The sequence below is a fragment of the Lampetra fluviatilis genome, chromosome 31 (genome assembly GCF_964198595.1).
Source record: "Lampetra fluviatilis chromosome 31, kcLamFluv1.1, whole genome shotgun sequence".
NCBI classification, from domain to species: domain Eukaryota; kingdom Metazoa; phylum Chordata; class Hyperoartia; order Petromyzontiformes; family Petromyzontidae; genus Lampetra; species Lampetra fluviatilis.
Window position 1 is genome coordinate 8,300,308 of NC_136305.1, and position 16,679 is coordinate 8,316,986.

At 50.0% G+C, this 16,679-nt stretch overlaps 1 protein-coding gene across 1 annotated transcript; it reads left to right on the forward strand.

The window, feature by feature from the left end:
* The first annotated feature begins 1,595 nt into the window (after positions 1-1,595).
* On the forward strand, positions 1,596-13,763 carry LOC144943511 (E3 ubiquitin-protein ligase MARCHF9-like). The gene is made up of 4 exons (XM_078871028.1): positions 1,596-1,986; positions 5,086-5,241; positions 7,119-7,311; positions 13,274-13,763. The coding sequence occupies exons 1-4, from the start codon at positions 1,864-1,866 to the stop codon at positions 13,594-13,596; spliced, it is 795 nt and encodes a 264-aa protein (XP_078727154.1). The 5' UTR covers positions 1,596-1,863; the 3' UTR covers positions 13,597-13,763.
* Positions 13,764-16,679: the final 2,916 nt, after the last annotated feature.

Below are 16,679 nucleotides of genomic sequence, written 5' to 3' on the forward strand. Positions count from 1 at the left end.
CGCTTGCCCCAGCAGTCTGTTAAGGCGATATTGTGTGCACAATCACACACACGTGTAACACTCACACACACACGTGTAACACTCACACACACGCGTGTATATCCCACACACACGTGTGTAGCACACACACACACTGAGTGAGATAAGAGGGGAGAGGTAGGAGAGTGTGTGGAGGGGAGTAGAGTGAGATGAGTGGGGAGAGGTAGGAGAGTGCGTGGAGGGGAGTAGAGTGAGACGAGATGAGAGAGGTAGGAGAGTGCGTGGAGGGAAGTAGAGTGAGATGAGTGGGGAGGGGTAGGAGAGTGTGTGGAGGGGAGTAGAGTGAGATGAGTGGGGAGAGGTAGGAGAGTGCGTGGAGGGGAGTAGAGTGAGATGAGATGAGAGAGGTAGGAGAGTGCGTGGAGGGGAGTAGAGTGAGACGAGATGAGAGAGGTAGGAGAGTGCGTGGAGGGAAGTAGAGTGAGATGAGTGGGGAGGGGTAGGAGAGTGTGTGGAGGGGAGTACAGTGAGATGAGATGGGAGAGGTAATCAAGCATTAGTCCTTGAAAGATTTTGAAAACAGGGCGATCTTGAAGTTGATCCAGAATTGTATTGAGAGTCATTTTGGCTGGTCGGAGTATCGGGATAATGTGGCTCCTTTTTCCGGTGCAGGTGAGGACTGTAGCCACCACAACAGCCTTTGTGTTTGTGTGTGTGTGTTTGTATGCGTGTGTTTATGTGTTTGTGTGTGTGTTTATGTTTGTGTGTGTGTGTTTGTGTGTGTGTGTGTTTGTGTGTGTGTTTATGTTTGTGTGTGTGTGTTTGTGTGTTAATGTTTGTGTGTGTGTTTATGTTTGTGTGTGTGTTTGTGTGTGTGTTTATGTTTGTTTGTGTGTGTTTGTGTGTTAATGTGTGTGTGTGTGTTTATGTTTGTGTGTTTGTGTGTGTGTGTTTATGTTTGTGTGTGTGTGTGCGCGTGTGTTTGTGTTTATGTTTGTGTGTTTATGTGTGTGTTTATGTTTGTGTGTGTGTGTTTCTGTATTTATGTTTGCGTGTGTGTTTGTGTGTGTTTGTGTGCGTGTGTTTATGTTTGTGTGTTTATGTTTGTGTGCGTGTGTTTATGTTTGCGTGTATTTATGTTTGTGTGTGTTTATGTTCGTGTGCTTATGTTTGTGTGTGTGTGTTTATGTCTGTGTGTTTGTGTGTTTCTGTGTTTATGTTTGCGTGTGTGTGTTTGTTTGTGTGTTTATGTGTGTGTGTGTTTGTGTGCGTGTGTTTATGTCTGTGTGTGTGTTTATGTGTGTTTGTGTGTGTGTGTGTTTATGTTTGCGTGTGTTTGTGTGCGTGTGTGCTGTATAGCGCGCACCGCTGACGGGCTGCCGCATCAACCAGAAATCCGCGGAAGTTCGCGACTTGTGGTGGTGGACAAGGCAACCGCTGGAAGAAGAAGAACGGCGTAGGGGGGAGGGGAGGGGTGGGGAGGGGTGGGGAGGGGAGGGGAGGAGTGGGGAGGGGGGGTGGAGAGGGGAGGGGTGGGGAGGGGTGGGGAGGGGTCGAGAGGGGTGGGGTGGGGAGGGGTGGAGAGGGGTGGGGAGGGGAGGGGTCGGGTTGGGGAGGGGTGGAGAGGGGAGGGGTGGGGAGGGTTGGGGAGGGGTATTCCCCGGTCCCTGACGTCACGCGCGAGGAATCCCCCCTGGTACCAATGCGCGTGACGGAACAGTTTAAGCCGTTGCCATGGAGGCGGTCAGCCGGGGGAGGGGATGTCGCTGGGAGCTTACGCCGGGGTCCACTGGGGTCCTGAAGACGCAGAGGGGACCCTAAGGGCGCAGCTGGAGGAGTCTTGAGAAATCCCCTTGGAACCCCCCCCCCCACCCCCCCCGAACCATGAGCTGCCGCGGGGTGGAGGAACCCAGCGAGGGGGACCGGAGCCGCCAGGATGCGGGGTCGTTGGGGACGGGGTCTCGGACCCCCCCGATCTGCAGGATTTGCTTCCAGGGACCCGAACAGGTGGAGTCTTCTCGGTCTGCAGTCTCTCTCCCCCGCTCTGATCATATCTAAACAAAATACGCAAGCAGACTACGCAATTTCGTGAATCTGTACTTCTCGTCAAACAAGGACCACTAATGTTAAAGTGATGGACGTTCATCTTCTTGGTTCTTTCGGTAAAGTCACGTAGAAGGGAAGTAATAAAAATAAAACATAATACAATAATTCTCACGACGTTTCGGCCACAACGCAAGCAGCCGTCCTCAGGTGAAGACCAGGTCTGTCGGGGAGACAGCCTGGTCTTCAGACGCTGTCTCCCCGACAGACCTGGTCTTCACCTGAGGACGGCTGTTTGCGTTGTGGCCGAAACATCGTGAGAATTATTTAATTACGTTTTATTATTGTATTACTTCCCTTCTACGTGACTTTACCGAAAGAACAAAGAAGATGAATCCCTGCAGTCACGAAAGCTTTAAATCGTGATGGCCGTTGCCTATAACAGTTGGCAGTTCACCAGCTGACTGCTGATGAGGCATTGAATGCCGAAACCCGTTCAGAAGATTCCCACGGATTGAACCGATGCTGCTGGAATTATGCACTCTCATCAGTCGCGTGCGGCTGATGGGTTGGGATGTGAAACAAAGATACATACTTGTATATTTTACATGATGTTACAGATACTGGACTTGAAGGATACGTATAATGTGCTCCCTGTATATTCATGCCACGGCGTCGACTGCACGGCCGCTGCCGGGTAACGGCTTGAAGCCAGAGAGTCGTGGTACACTTTGTAACAACATTGTTGTTAAAATTGTTTTATTCCTGGGTAGTAAGTGTTATTTCCAATTGCTTGTGCCTCAAAAGTAAAAAAAAAATGGCTATTCTCCACAAACTTTGCTTTTGTGACCAGGACAGTGATATTTTGAAATTTAACTATTTTCAATGGGAAAACGTGTGCATTTGTGTTATTCCTTCACGTAAAGTCCGGTTCACAAAAGCAAAGTTTGTGGGGAATAATATCTCTAGATTTGAAGCTTTCGTGACTGCAAAGATTCATCCTCTTAGGTTTTTTTCGGTAAAGTCACGTAGGTAATAAAAAGTAATAAAAAAAAATAATAATAATAATAATAATAGAAATAAAGTGGGAATAATAACCAGTTTCTATACTTTTGAGACATAAGCGATTACGAAAGAACACTTACTACCCAGGAACAAAAATCGTGTGACATAGTGACGTATCATTAACGGCCTTGCCCGTGATGACCCCTTGGCCTGAGAGCTTGGAGATGGGGGTGGGAGGGAGGGTCCTGAGATACATAGCGGTAGTTATTGTTTATTTCGCGTGACCAGGTGAGACTATCAAGAGATACCGGGGTAGAGGCTCATTTGCAAGAGTGACCTTGGGGCATCGGTCTGCCAGTAGGAGGCGATAATGGCGATTGTGCGTAAAACCTCATTTGAGTCTCATGTGCAAGAGTGTCTACCAGCCACGGTGCTGCTGTATGTACAATCCAAATTGAGTCACTCGCGGTGTCATTTTTCGAATTTGGCAAAATTGTACCGTAAAGCTGGCACACAATCGCCTACTCTTGCGAAATATGCCATGGGATCTTACACGTCCACTGAAGCAGACTGTGCGTAGTAGGAGCAGTAGTATTATGGCTGTTACACCGGCAGTATTAATCGGGATGGCTGCTGGATTCGAACTGTGAACTTTTGCAGCAGTGACGCGCTACCGCTGGACCGCGTCACTGCCCAGGGCGAACTCGTTGACCACGAGGCCACCCGAGTTCGAATCCGGGCCACGGTTCACATCGGTGGCCGAGGTTATGGTTGAACAACTCCCATGATCGATATCGTGTGGAGAGGCCTTTATCCAGCAGTGGATTGAAAAAAGGCCTGTAATTTATTGTAACTGTGTTATTATTCGTATCTAAATAACGCTGTGCATAATTCACGTGCAAACTACACACGAACTTTGAATCTATATACGGTACACGCACATCTTTATCACCCTGCTATCGCTACTACTTCCATGGGCACTGTTCAAGCAGACACTCACTGTCTTGTGTCATCGATCATTGCTACCCCTGTGTTCAACCACGACGCTGCAGGTTACACCAACAACAACAACCGCCATCCGCCACTAAGTGGCAGGGACATCACCACGAGGCTTGTGCCAGGCCAGGTGCACTTTAAGGCCAACGTGAATCGTCGAACGCCCGCCGGCAGGAGGTCACGAGACAGAGCCGGTTGCAATGGGTTGATTGCTTGAGATGTCTGGCCCGATGCACCAGTCACCCACTCAATCTCCCACTCAATCACCCACTCACCACCCTACCAGACGGAGCGTTTCATCTCACCCGGACAGTATTCAACCACCACCGCACAGCAGGTCACTGCACCTGCGTCTTCCCTCCGACTGCTCCACTTTGAAATTTCCATCCAACCACCACCACCATCATCTCTTATACTACTACTACTACAGTATCGATACTAATAATAACCATATTCATGATCCATAAACGCCGCTATCTATTTACAGCCTGGATAGTGCTGCTTGTCGCTGGCCGCTCGCCGTTCCGCCGGGGCTGTTCTCAGCAGCTGTACCAACAAACAAACTCACAGAGGAAGAGCGCTTAGGGGCCGTCCATAAATGACGTCACGCACCTGGGGGGGGGGTCAGATATTTGTGACGATGTGTGACGAGGGGGGGGGGGGTTGAGAAATGCGACGTCACATCAAAATGCGCATCTTTAAATAAATATAGACAACACGTTCTACTTAATTAAATAGATTTTTTAATAAATGTGTTCTCCTACAACATCAGAGTGCAGCGGCACATTAAATACGCACTACAATGACAATAGTTTAAAGCGATTTGAAGCATGTTTTATTTTTTTGTGGGAGGGGGGGGCAGAGCTTTGTGACGTCATATTTGAGGGGGGGTCTGACTTTTTGTGATGCCGTGCGACGATGGGGGGGGGGGGGTCAAAAATCGTCCAAAATCGCGTGAACGTCATTTATGGACGGCCCCTTACTCACGGAATGCCGGTGCCCGTCTGCCCTGTGGCCCTGGCTGCCCCGCTAACCCGTGCCCCCCCCCCCCCCCCCCCCCAGGGGCTGCTGCTGAGCCCGTGCCGCTGCGCGGGGTCGGTGCGCTTCTCGCACCAGCGCTGCCTGCTGCAGTGGACGAGCGAGCGCGGCTCGTGGAGCTGCGAGCTGTGCGGCAGCCGCTACCGAGCGCTGCCCGCGCGCCTCAAGGGGCCCCTGCAGGTGCGATCGAGAACCCCCCCCCCCCTTCCCCTTCAACACAAACCCTGACCGCTAGACCCTAACCGATAAACACTAACCGCTAAACCCTAACCGCTAGACCCTAACCGCTAGACCCTAACCGATAAACCCTAACCGCTAGATCCTAACCACTAACCCTAACCGATAAACCCTGACCGCTAACCCTAACCGCTAAACCCTAAGCTAGACCCTAACCACTGAACCCTAACCACTAGACCCTAACCGCTAGACCCTAACCACTAAACCCTAACCACTAACCCTAACCGCTAACCCTAACCGCTAGACCCTAACCGCTAAACCCTAACCACTAAACTCTAACCAGTAACCCTAACCGCTAGACCCTAACCGCTAGACCCTAACCGCTAAACCCTAACCGCTAAACCCTAACCGCTAAACCCTAACCACTAAACCCTAACCGCTAGACCCTAACCACGAGACCCTAACCACTAAACTGTAACCACTAGACCCTAACCGCTAGACCCTAACTACTAGACCCTAACTACTAGACCCTAACCGCTAGACCCTAACCGCTAGACCCTAACCACTAAACTGTAACCACTAGACCCTAACCACGAGACCCTAACCACTAAACTGTAACCACTAGATCCTAACCGCTAGACCCTAACCGCTAGACCCTAACCGCTAAACCCTAACCGCTAGACCCTAACCGCTAGACCCTAACCACTAGACCCTAACCACTAGACCCTAACCACTAAACTGTAACCACTAAACCCTAACCGCTAGACCCTAACCGCTAACCCTAACTGCTAAACCCTAACCACTAACCCTAACCACTAACCCTAACCACTAAACACTAAACCCTAACCACTAACCTTAACCACTAAACCCTAACCACTAAACCCTAACCACTAACCCTAACCACTAAACACTAACTACTAAACCCTAACCACTAAACCCTAACCGCTAGACCCTAACCGCTAGACCCTAACCGCTAAACCCTAACCACTAACCCTAACTACTAACCCCTCACCACTAAACCCTAACCGCTAAACCCTAACCGCTAAACCCTAACCGCTAAACCCTAACCACTAAACCTTAACCACTAACCCTAACCACTAACCCTAACCACTAAACCCTTAACCACTAAACCCTAACCACTAAACTCTAACCACTAACCCTAACCACCAACCCTAACCCCGACCGCCAGAGCCCACGAGGTCCCAATGGGATCACTCTAAATACCAGAGATCAGAGTCTCCCTTTGACGATTGGTGATTTGTTCGTTTCCAGTTTGAGCAAAAAAGACACCCATACTTGAGAATATAATTCGTGCACGCACTCGGTCAGCGTTAATGTATCCAGGAGACAAAAATAACGAAATGTTCAGCGTTGGCAATGTGTCAAGACAGCGCGCAAGTGGTTTGAGAGGCAGTCTGATTCATCTGTTTGAGCAGCAAGGTTCTCTCGTTATGGGGCACCTTGACAAAGACAAGGTCGCACAAATGTTGGCATCCATCCTTGTGGATGTATCTGTGATAGCGGCTCCGTAGGCAGAAGGTGCGTGCGTGTTTGCATGTGTGCGTGTGTGTGTCCGTGTGTGCGGAGTGGTGGTGTAGTGGTTAGCGCGCCGCACGATGAACCTGGCGACCCAAGTTCGATTCGCGCTCACGGCCAACACCAGTGGCGATTATCTGAACCGGTCATGGGCCTCCCCTAGGCCGACTCAGCCTCAAATGAGTACCTGGTGCGGTTTTGAAACATCGCCACTGGGGAGACAAAGGTGGTCGGGCGTAGTGCTGGCCACCCACCTTTAACGGCGCTACTCGCTAACAGCACTTGCCCCAACAGTCTGTTGAGGCTGCACGGGGGATCTTTGTCTGTTGTGCGTGCGTGCGCAGTGGCGCGCCGTGTCTCTGTCGGTTGTGGAGCGTGTGCAGGTGTCGGCCGTGGTGCTGGGCGCGGTGTTCCTCTGCGCCAGCCTGGCGTGGCTGCTCTGGTCGGCGTTCAGCCCCGCCGCGCGCTGGCAGCGTGTGGACCCGCTGTTCCGCGTGTGCTACGCCATGTACGCCTGCATGGACCTCGTGTGCATCGGTAGGCGCGGCGCACGGCCAATAAATGGAAGTCGCGTGAACGAGCGGGTCGATTTATGACCGATTGAGCAGCACCGGTGTTGCTGTAGACTGGTCTCGCAGTTGCAACTGCCTCATGATGTCGGTCACGACGATCAGCGGAATGTCGTTACCCGTTGAAATGTTCGCCAATCACAGCACCGGTGGTGCTGGTGAAGCAGGAATAGACTGGGCACGTTGGCTCGCGTGACAACTTTATTAATGATCAATTCAAATGGTCCCCACCCTCCCCAATCGACAGCCACCATGTGTGGGCACATGATGGCTCAGCACCGGGCCTATTATCGGGCATTTGTCTGCTGGTAGGAGGCGATGGATACTTCTGCTGTGTGAAATCCCAAATGAGCGATTGACGGTGTCACTTTTCTAATTTGGCAAATTTAGCATGGGTGGGAAAAACCCGATTTTTCCAGCGGCAGGCATCGGGTTTTTTCTTTAATACAATTAAACCCGATTTCGGGGAATTAAAACCTGGTTTAATGAATACGAAACTCTGATCCAAGGCTTAGGCTGCTTCCTCGTCGGTGCTGCTATCGTACTCGGGGGGCCGTCGGGCACGGGGTAGTCGTAGAATGCGGCGGGCAGGTTGGTCGTGATGAACACGAGCTTCTCCACAATCGTGGGCGCCAGTGAGTTCCTTAGCTTGGGGAATGGATGAAGCCCATCGTTGTGAAGTGCGGTTCTGCAATTAGAACCAATTAAACCGGATTTCTCCCAATCTCAGATGATCGGGTTTAATATAAAAAGACAACTAAACCCGATTGTAAAAAACCCGACTGTGCCACCCTTGAAATTTAGACCGGTAGCGCCGGCACACAATGGCCCGCCCTCTTCGTATGGCGTCGGGGAATCTCTAACGTCCACTGTGAATGAGACGGCGCGTGATGTCTCGTTGTCACACACCCCAGCGTTAACCAGGGTGGCCTGCCGGATTCGACACGCGAACCCCTGCAAAAAGCAGCAAACATGTCACCACTCGGTCGCGTCTCTGCCCCACAGCCACCCTGACTTTGTCTCAAGTTTAAAATGTTTCGGCCTCATGCTCATATGCGCCACGGTGGCGAGACGTTTACTACCTCGACTGGTATGCAGGTTGTGGGTAAGATCCCACACCTGACGCCTGTATATTTGGAGTTCGCACGTCTCTTTTCCGTGGTTGTGTGGGATTTTTCTCCGGGCACTCCGGTTTTTCCCTCCACAATTCAGAAACACGCATTGAGAGTATTTGGCTGCTTTACATTTCCACACGATAAGCCACTTCGTTGAGTGATCATTTGTGGCCACGTTGATTCTGAAAAAGAGCTATATATCTCGATGGGCCTTACCTCACACCACAGTCAGATGTTTATCCAGTATCGGGCACTTGTTTGATGACGACGACAAACATGACGATGATGTGGACCGGTTTGTAGCCCTGACGAGGTCCTCCACGGTGCATGGCTCCTAGAGGAGTTGACAGACCAACAAACAGATGCTCCGTCGTCCACCACCACATGAGATGATCAACTTGTGAGACTTGCAAAGGGCGGGGCTACTTGAGTTAGTGGTCGGGGCTAATATGAGAGACAGCGAATCGGATTCCTCCGTGCGGGTTGGGATAGCGATGGAGTGGGCGTGGTTACAAAGTGGGTGGGGTTATAAAGCAGGCGGGGCTGACCGCAGGAACCTCCCGATAATATGGTAGCTTTACGCTAACCGCATTAAATTTTGATTTAAAGCTTCTGTGACTGCAGGGATTCATCTTCTTGGTTCTTTCGGTAAAGTCACGTAGAATGGATATAATAAAATTATAAAAATAAAACATAATAAAATAATTCTCACGACGTTTCGGCCACAACACAAGCAGCCGTCCTCAGGTGGAGAACAGGTCTGTCGAGAAGACAGGTATTTCCATTCTACGTGACTTTACGGAAAGAACCAAGAATGCTAACCGCATTGTTCGTGGAACACGGTGACGTGAGACCACTGCTGTGCTACTGTTCCTGGGCCATTCCTGGGCTGGTAGCGAACTGTTCTCCTGAAACCAAATCTGTAAATGACAGGGAAAAGCCCCGCATAGCGGAGACCGGCTCTCAGTGGTCGTGGAAATGAGTCACAGGGGGCTTTACCCACCCAAACGAGTTGGGCATGTGTGCCCAACCACGGCTGGATGACGAGGGCCTTCCTCACCACAGTACGCATCGTGGGGGTTGTTTGACCGCATCTCACGATGCTGCTCAGTGCGGGTTTTGTGAAGAGGGGAGGATATAACACATTCCTGCGGAGGGAGCTGGTAGGAACGTTGGGTTGCTCGGTCAATGGCCAGGGTCAACGGCGGCGTGGTGTATTCCGCAAATATGCCCGACTGTGAGGGTGGGCACAAGCCGGCGTGAGTAGGTTAAACGTTGAGTTTTATAAGGGCACCACGGGGTGACCAGCCCCTCCCCACCCAGCCCTACCCCTCCCATCCCCACCCAGCCCCACCCTCCCCACCCAGCCCCTCCCCACTCCCCACCCAGCCCTCCCCACCCAGCCCCTCCCTGCCCACCCAGCCCCTCCCTGCACGACGGACGGACACAATAATCCCCTGTGGGCTGGTGTAACCAGGAGGTTCCTACCAGTATAATGTATGTTACTGCACTGGGCCCTGCTGCCCACAGATATCGCCACGTGCTATACCGTGAGCAGGCAGCACGGGGCGCTGCCATGAAAGCAATAATACGAGGAAGTCTCCCATGGCCCCGTTAAGAGATCAAAAGTGAGGTTTGGGTCGGGGCTTAGGGTTACAAACGTGTTCATTGGGATGGACTATGCAACGTTTTTGCCTCATATCACCTGAATTCGTTTGTGTGAATTAATATGTATTACTCAATAATTTCCATCAAATAATAGCTTATGAATGGTCATCATTCCAAAAACGATGCCCCCCACCCCCACCCTCAGCAGAGAGATGTCGATATAGGAAAAGTCTAGGGTTCCCGAAATGAATACCCTCGCCAATAATTAGGTTCGGCAAGCAGCATCCGGACGCGGCTTCGATGTTTCCTCAAACTCGCAGAACACCCCAGTGGCCACAACAAATCAATTTGTCTTCAGATAATTTATGAAAGAAGTCGTGCAACACGGGAGGGCAGCGACTCGGTCATGGAGCTTGGCTCCGCGCCTCTGAGTTGCGGCCGTTACGTCCGCAAATGTGTGCGCGTTATAAATTGCATTATTATTATAAACCACAGGAGCACCGATTTTGATGAAAACAATAATTGTTCTGTGAGTGTTCAGAGGATCATTACCAGTCAAATATACCCCCAAGAAAATACTTAACACACTCGTCAGTATCACCGTGTGGGCCTTAAGATAAAAAAACACACATAATCGGCGACGTTTCAGGCAATGGCCCTTTTGCATTCGTAAATGACACAGCGGATGCAAGCAACAGAAATGGCACTTCAATAGAATCTACGATAATCCTGCAGTGACGTCAAACTAATCACGGCCACAAGATATATGTGTTCAATGATATATTAAATTGAAATAATGTACTCGTAATACCCTCGAATAATACGTACTAGTTCTCCTGCGTGGCAAGAGAGAACCGCTGCTCGCAGTATCTCTTTAGGGTGGAGTTAGGGCACCGAGGCTGCCACTTTTATGCCCCGGCTAAATTACTCAGGGAAGTGAGCAGAGCACGCCCTGTCCCCAGAGACTGGATGCTGATTGGCACTTAACAGAGTCCGAGTCTTTCACCCAACCTTACGCACGAATTTCAAAATACGTACGCAGTGCTTGAGTCCGCATGGGCGAGCGATGCTAATTCACGAGGCTTCACAATCCAGACCGACGTTAGATGTGTTACCCCCTTCCCTCTCGAGATATTTCTGCGATGTCCGTTTGTAGCGCAACAAGTGGCTGTGAGATGATAATTATAAATCCGTGGAAGCTCCACAAGTGTCTCTCCCTTTAATACTCATCAACCCACTGTTACAATTGTGTTACTTTTGAATATATCAGTGCCAGTGAGGAAGCCGTTGAGTTATCACATAACAGTGGTTGATTTTGATTTGCTTGATCAAGAGCTCAGAGGTGGTATAGCCCATTAGTTTCAATCCGGCTGCTGGTGTGGAGCTTTGGTTCATTGCTCTTTGCAAAACGATGCCCGGGTGCGGTCAAAGTGACGGCCCGGGGCACCAATTTCAGTCGAGTGAGCGCTGAGCGTTAACGTCGGTCTTAGGTATTTGCTGAGTGTACGCGAGCACAGTCTACTCATGACGTTATGAAGTAATAGCTGGGCAGGCGGGTGGGACAGACTCAGGTTGTAGATGATGACACCAGACAAAAGCAAAGACAAAGATCTCCCCTATAAATAGCCTTAACAGACTTTTGGGGCGAGTGCTGTGAGCGAGCACCTTTGAAGGCCGGGCACGGCGCACGATGGGATGGGTGGCCAACACAATCGTCTCCCCAGTGCTGATGTTTACACACCGCACTGGGTACTCATTTAAGGCTGAGTCTACCTAGGGGAGGCCCAGGACTGGTTCGGATAATCGTCACTGGCGTTGGTGGCCATGAGCGGGAATCGAACTGGGGTCGCCGGGTTTGTAGCGCAGTGTGCTAACTGTTGCGCCACCGCTCATAATGGAACGCACATGCACCAGCGGTCGTGATAAGCGCCATCATTACCATCGAGCGCTCGTGACACACAGGGCCCTGGAGGCAGCAGCTGTGAGTCGGTCAAGTCTGGCTACTCTCACAGATGCATTACTTTTAGATAAACCTGTTTTGCTCGTTGCATTATGAGAAACGCAGGTTAATCTATAAGCGAATGCCAGCATTCCTCTCTGCAAGAGTTATGCATTCATACTTTTTATAAAGTGACGCCGTCAGACCAGCAAACACATGGCCCATAGGTTTTCACAGCCAATGTTATGATTCAGGACATATATATTTGGGTTGTACCATGTAAGGATTTGTCCAAATCCCTGCCATTAGGAATCCTCCAACACCCGACACAGCCTAATTATGTCATGAGTACAAGTACAAACGTTAAATGTGACAACAATCATCGCTACCAAATGTAGCAATTGTGTACCATATGTATGTATAGCAGAGGTGGGACAAAGTCATTGTTATGCAAGTCCAAGTCGAGTCGCAAGTCATCAAATTCATGACTCGAGTCTGACTCGAGTCCAAGTCACATGACTCGAGTCCACATCTCATAGGTGGGACAAAGTCATTGTTATGCAAGTCCAAGTCGAGTCGCAAGTCATCAAATTCATGACTCGAGTCTGACTCGAGTCCAAGTCACATGACTCGAGTCCACACCTCTGATGTATAGTATCAAATTGCTACATTTTGTTAAGAGGATTGTACATTTCTATATTGTCTCATTGATAAATCATCATTCTTAAACTTATTGCCAAAGCTAAAACAATAAATAAGTGGCGTGTTAAACGCTTGTACACATGCTCATTAATTGATTTGGCCGTTTTGGGTGGTCGAGGGTTCCCCACAATAACATTTGGTCAGATCATTATGTAGCCTAAACCAAAACTCAAATATGAATCACCAGCATACACAATTTCAATACAATTGAAAAACTCAATTCAATATAAGGGAGAGTCTTTCATATATATACTGCATTTATTTGCTTTAAAAACATTGCCAAAACATTGAAAAGCATCATTATCAGCCATTAATTAATTATCCAGCGATGGGTGAAGGTCTCCCCGTGTTGTGGTCTCCGGATGCCAGGATCCACCTTACTCGTGTAAACCGATCTCATTGCCACCTCTGTCGTGGTCATCCTCTGAGCCACATTTTCAAACGGACATTTCTTTATTTCATGCCCTGATGCCAAAAATAGTTGGAATAAAAATTGTAAAAGGTTCAATGAGGACGATGAGATCACAAAGAGTCTGCTCTCTGTATTTCCCACCCACGTACGGCAGGCCTCATTGTGCACGAGGGCCCGTCGGTGCGCCGGGTGGTGCGCCGCTGGCTCGCCGTGAACCAGCACTGGCGTCTGCTCGACTACGACAAGGCACGTGCCGTGGAGGACGAGAACCCCATTACGGGACCCCCCGCCCGGCCTCCGGCCCTCCCGGGCCCGATCGGGGCCGTGCGAAGCCCCGAGGTCAGCGCGGTGGTCGGATCACCGTCCCGCGCGTCGCCGTGCGCTTGCGCTTGCGGTTGCCTCGGCGGACGCGTGTGCGGCCGGCACGGGCAGGAGGTGGAGGAGCGCGGTGCCACCACCACCACCTCGGATGTGTGATGGGACGGGCCCAGGGCCGCCGATTGTCGTCACTACTGTGACCGCTGCTGGAATGTATCTATGCAAATAATCATACACGTGGGACACGGAGCGGTGACAATCAAAAGAGAAAGCCAAGACAGAAACTGCTGGCTCACGCAGCAAATGGAACTTCACATGGTGAACAGGAGCACTGTAACACGACAGATGCGTTTTCGCAGAGGGGGCACGCGAACATTCTTTGTTTCGCCTGTGGCTTAAGGTATAAATGATGCATACATTCTTAATGATTGTCCAACACTTCCCCATTCCTCTGGACTCCCCATTGCGAAATGTCCACTGCACCCATTGCATCTTCGTGGTGTTCACACGAGGAAGTGGCATTGGAATTTAGCAAGGTCAGACTTCTCATAAAACCCCAACAAATTCCTCGTGCTCGGGCTACACGCAGGAACGCGGGCCATTTTGGGTGATGGTGGAGACCAATTGCATCTGGCGAAACGCACTTGACAGACGGCCAGCGTTTCATTCGCCTGTAGACTGGTCCGTGTGCAGGGTGCTGTGAAGACCAACACTGACATACGAAACAACAAGTTGAAAAAGAACTGCATTGCTAATTGGTGAGTACAGCTCATAAGACAATCAAATGCTAATCCTCCCCTTAACCCTTACCAACTATCCAACCAAACATTAGAACCAGCCAGGGTTGGTTATTGACAGGCACTGCATCACCGATGCATAATAATCATTTGGTATTTTACCCTATATTCCTATAATTCTATACACAGGTTTATAAAAAAAATATATATGAGGATAAAACAAGGCGAGATGGAGACAGCGCGCCAAAATAATTCCCGGAGCAGTTTTGCCGGCCTACTCCAGCTAAAATTGAGCACCCGTACCAGGACAACAGACGTGTACCCCACCCCAAAGCAACACGCAGCGAGTCTTCCTCTTGATTTCAATGACCTTACCCCACACATTTACCTCTGGCACTTCTCTAGGCTCGGGGGTTCCTCTTCAACTCTCTCGTTCGCTTTTCGGTTTCGTTGTTGACAGCGTCTTGGCCAGTAATGAGTTCGGCCCCTCGGAATGCCACTCACCCCTCCGACTCGACGCTTCTCACGAACGACTCATCTCGCCAGGAACCGGTGCTGTGACTTGTCAGGAGGGGTCTGATGCTGCTGCTGTGGTGAAATTCCAAAGTTTTGTTTAGGAGTCATCTTACATTTTTCAGCTTGAGCCAAATGATTTGTAATATTTTACCACCGATACAATGCTGCTGCTGCTACTCTTAAATGATAAATACAATAAAGCTGGGTTGCTATTTATTCCATGCATTTGTATTTTATTAGGAGGTAGTAAAGATTCTGGTTTTTGCAGGTTGAGTTTTTTATCATCGACATAAATATATATTTTTTTCATGGAGAAGGGAAAAATTAATCAGTAAGTTATTGAAGCAAATGTAAAGAGGCAGCCCTGCAATATCTTGCTCATGCCCCTGCTGGCAGAAGAGCCTCCACGAGATGGAAGCTTCTACATATCCTCTTAAAAGACTAGTTGGCCTACTCTTCCACGCTAGGCAGACTTCTTTGGAAGAGGTGGGAGTACGGCCGAAGGTGACCTGCCTGTTGACTACGGTGTAACCATTATGCCACCGCAGAGGAATTCCGATTAAGTTAATGTTGAACTGGTCATTTACACAATTAGAATGTGGCTTTATAAGATGTGTAAATGCAAGATGTTTGCTCATAATATGATGGGTATCTTATGGGCTTGACATCATCAGTTCCCCCGTTCTCAATGTGTTGTTCAAAGTTTGTGTACCATTGACTGTCGTGCCGAACCATACACTTCAACAGGGTCACTGCGTTTATGTAAAATGTTAGTGGTGCGTCGTTCCATTTCAACCCGTGGGCGTAAAGGGGGCCGCGTGGGGTCTGGTGGAGATCAGATGGAGTAAAGTGGCAGGCGTTTTGGGTAAAGTTAGGGTCAGGTCCGGTCAAGCGGAGGTGAGTTGGGGTCAGGTTCGGGTAAGTTGGGGTCATGTGAAGTGAGGGTCATGTGGGGATCGGGTCGTGGCGGGGTGTTCTTGCCTTCGCCCCGGCCATCAGACGGATGGCGTGTACCTGGGGTGAGTGCACAGCACCCACACGACAAAGATCCCCCGTATAGCCTTAACAGACTGTAAGGGGCAATGCTGTTAGCGAGCACCTATGAAGGCTGGCACGGCACACGAGGGGGTGGGTGGCCAACACCACGCCCGGCCGCCTTTGTCTCCCCAGTGGTGATGTTTACACACCGCACCAGGTACTCATTTGAGGCTGAGTCGACCTAGGAGAGGCCCAGATAATCGTCACTAAATGTTGGCCGTGAGCGGGAATCGAATCCGGGTCGCCAAGTTCGTAGCGCAGCGCGTTAACTGCTACACTACCGCTCCCCACACACACACAGACACACAACACACACACGACACTCACACACACACAGTGACACACACACAGACACAACAACAACCGCCATTCGCCACTAAGTGGCGGTGACGTCACCACGACGCTTGTGCCAGGCCTGGCACAGACACACACACACTCACACAGACACACACGACACACACATACAACACACGACACTCACACACACACAGACACACACACGCTGCCTGCCATCACAACCTCCCTGGCCTCCACAGATTCCTCGTTTGTTCCCCTCTTGCCGAACGGACGCGATCGGAGCCACGTGACTCGCATAAACAATGCTCGTGATTGGTCCAAATGCGGGTGCTTAGTAGGGGCGGGGCTGAGGGCTCGACCAATCAGTGTCAAAGACAATGTCAATATAATTATTCATTTTAATTTTATTTTTTCACCCACGTGACTTTACCGAAAGAACCAAAGGAGATTCCTCCTTGCAGTTACGAAACGTTCAAATCTAGAAAGAAATCAGTTTGCATGTTTATCACAAGCACTGTGTGTGGTTAGTGTAGTACTGGATTCCTTACAAAGGGTATCTCTTTGGTGTTGAACATCTTAACACCTCCTGTTTTATTGCCAGAAAGGGTTAAAAAAAACTTCTTATTTTTCATACGGCGAGTTTCCGGTCAAAGG

Bases quoted from the DNA above. Each gene is read 5' to 3' on its own strand.
- LOC144943511 (XM_078871028.1), top strand. From the start codon at position 1,864: ATGAGCTGCCGCGGGGTGGAGGAACCCAGCGAGGGGGACCGGAGCCGC. The intron at 1,987-5,085 runs GTGGAGTCTTCT...CCCCCCCCCCAG, and splicing joins GCTTCCAGGGACCCGAACAG to GGGCTGCTGCTGAGCCCGTG. The intron at 5,242-7,118 runs GTGCGATCGAGA...GTGCGTGCGCAG, and splicing joins GCCTCAAGGGGCCCCTGCAG to TGGCGCGCCGTGTCTCTGTC.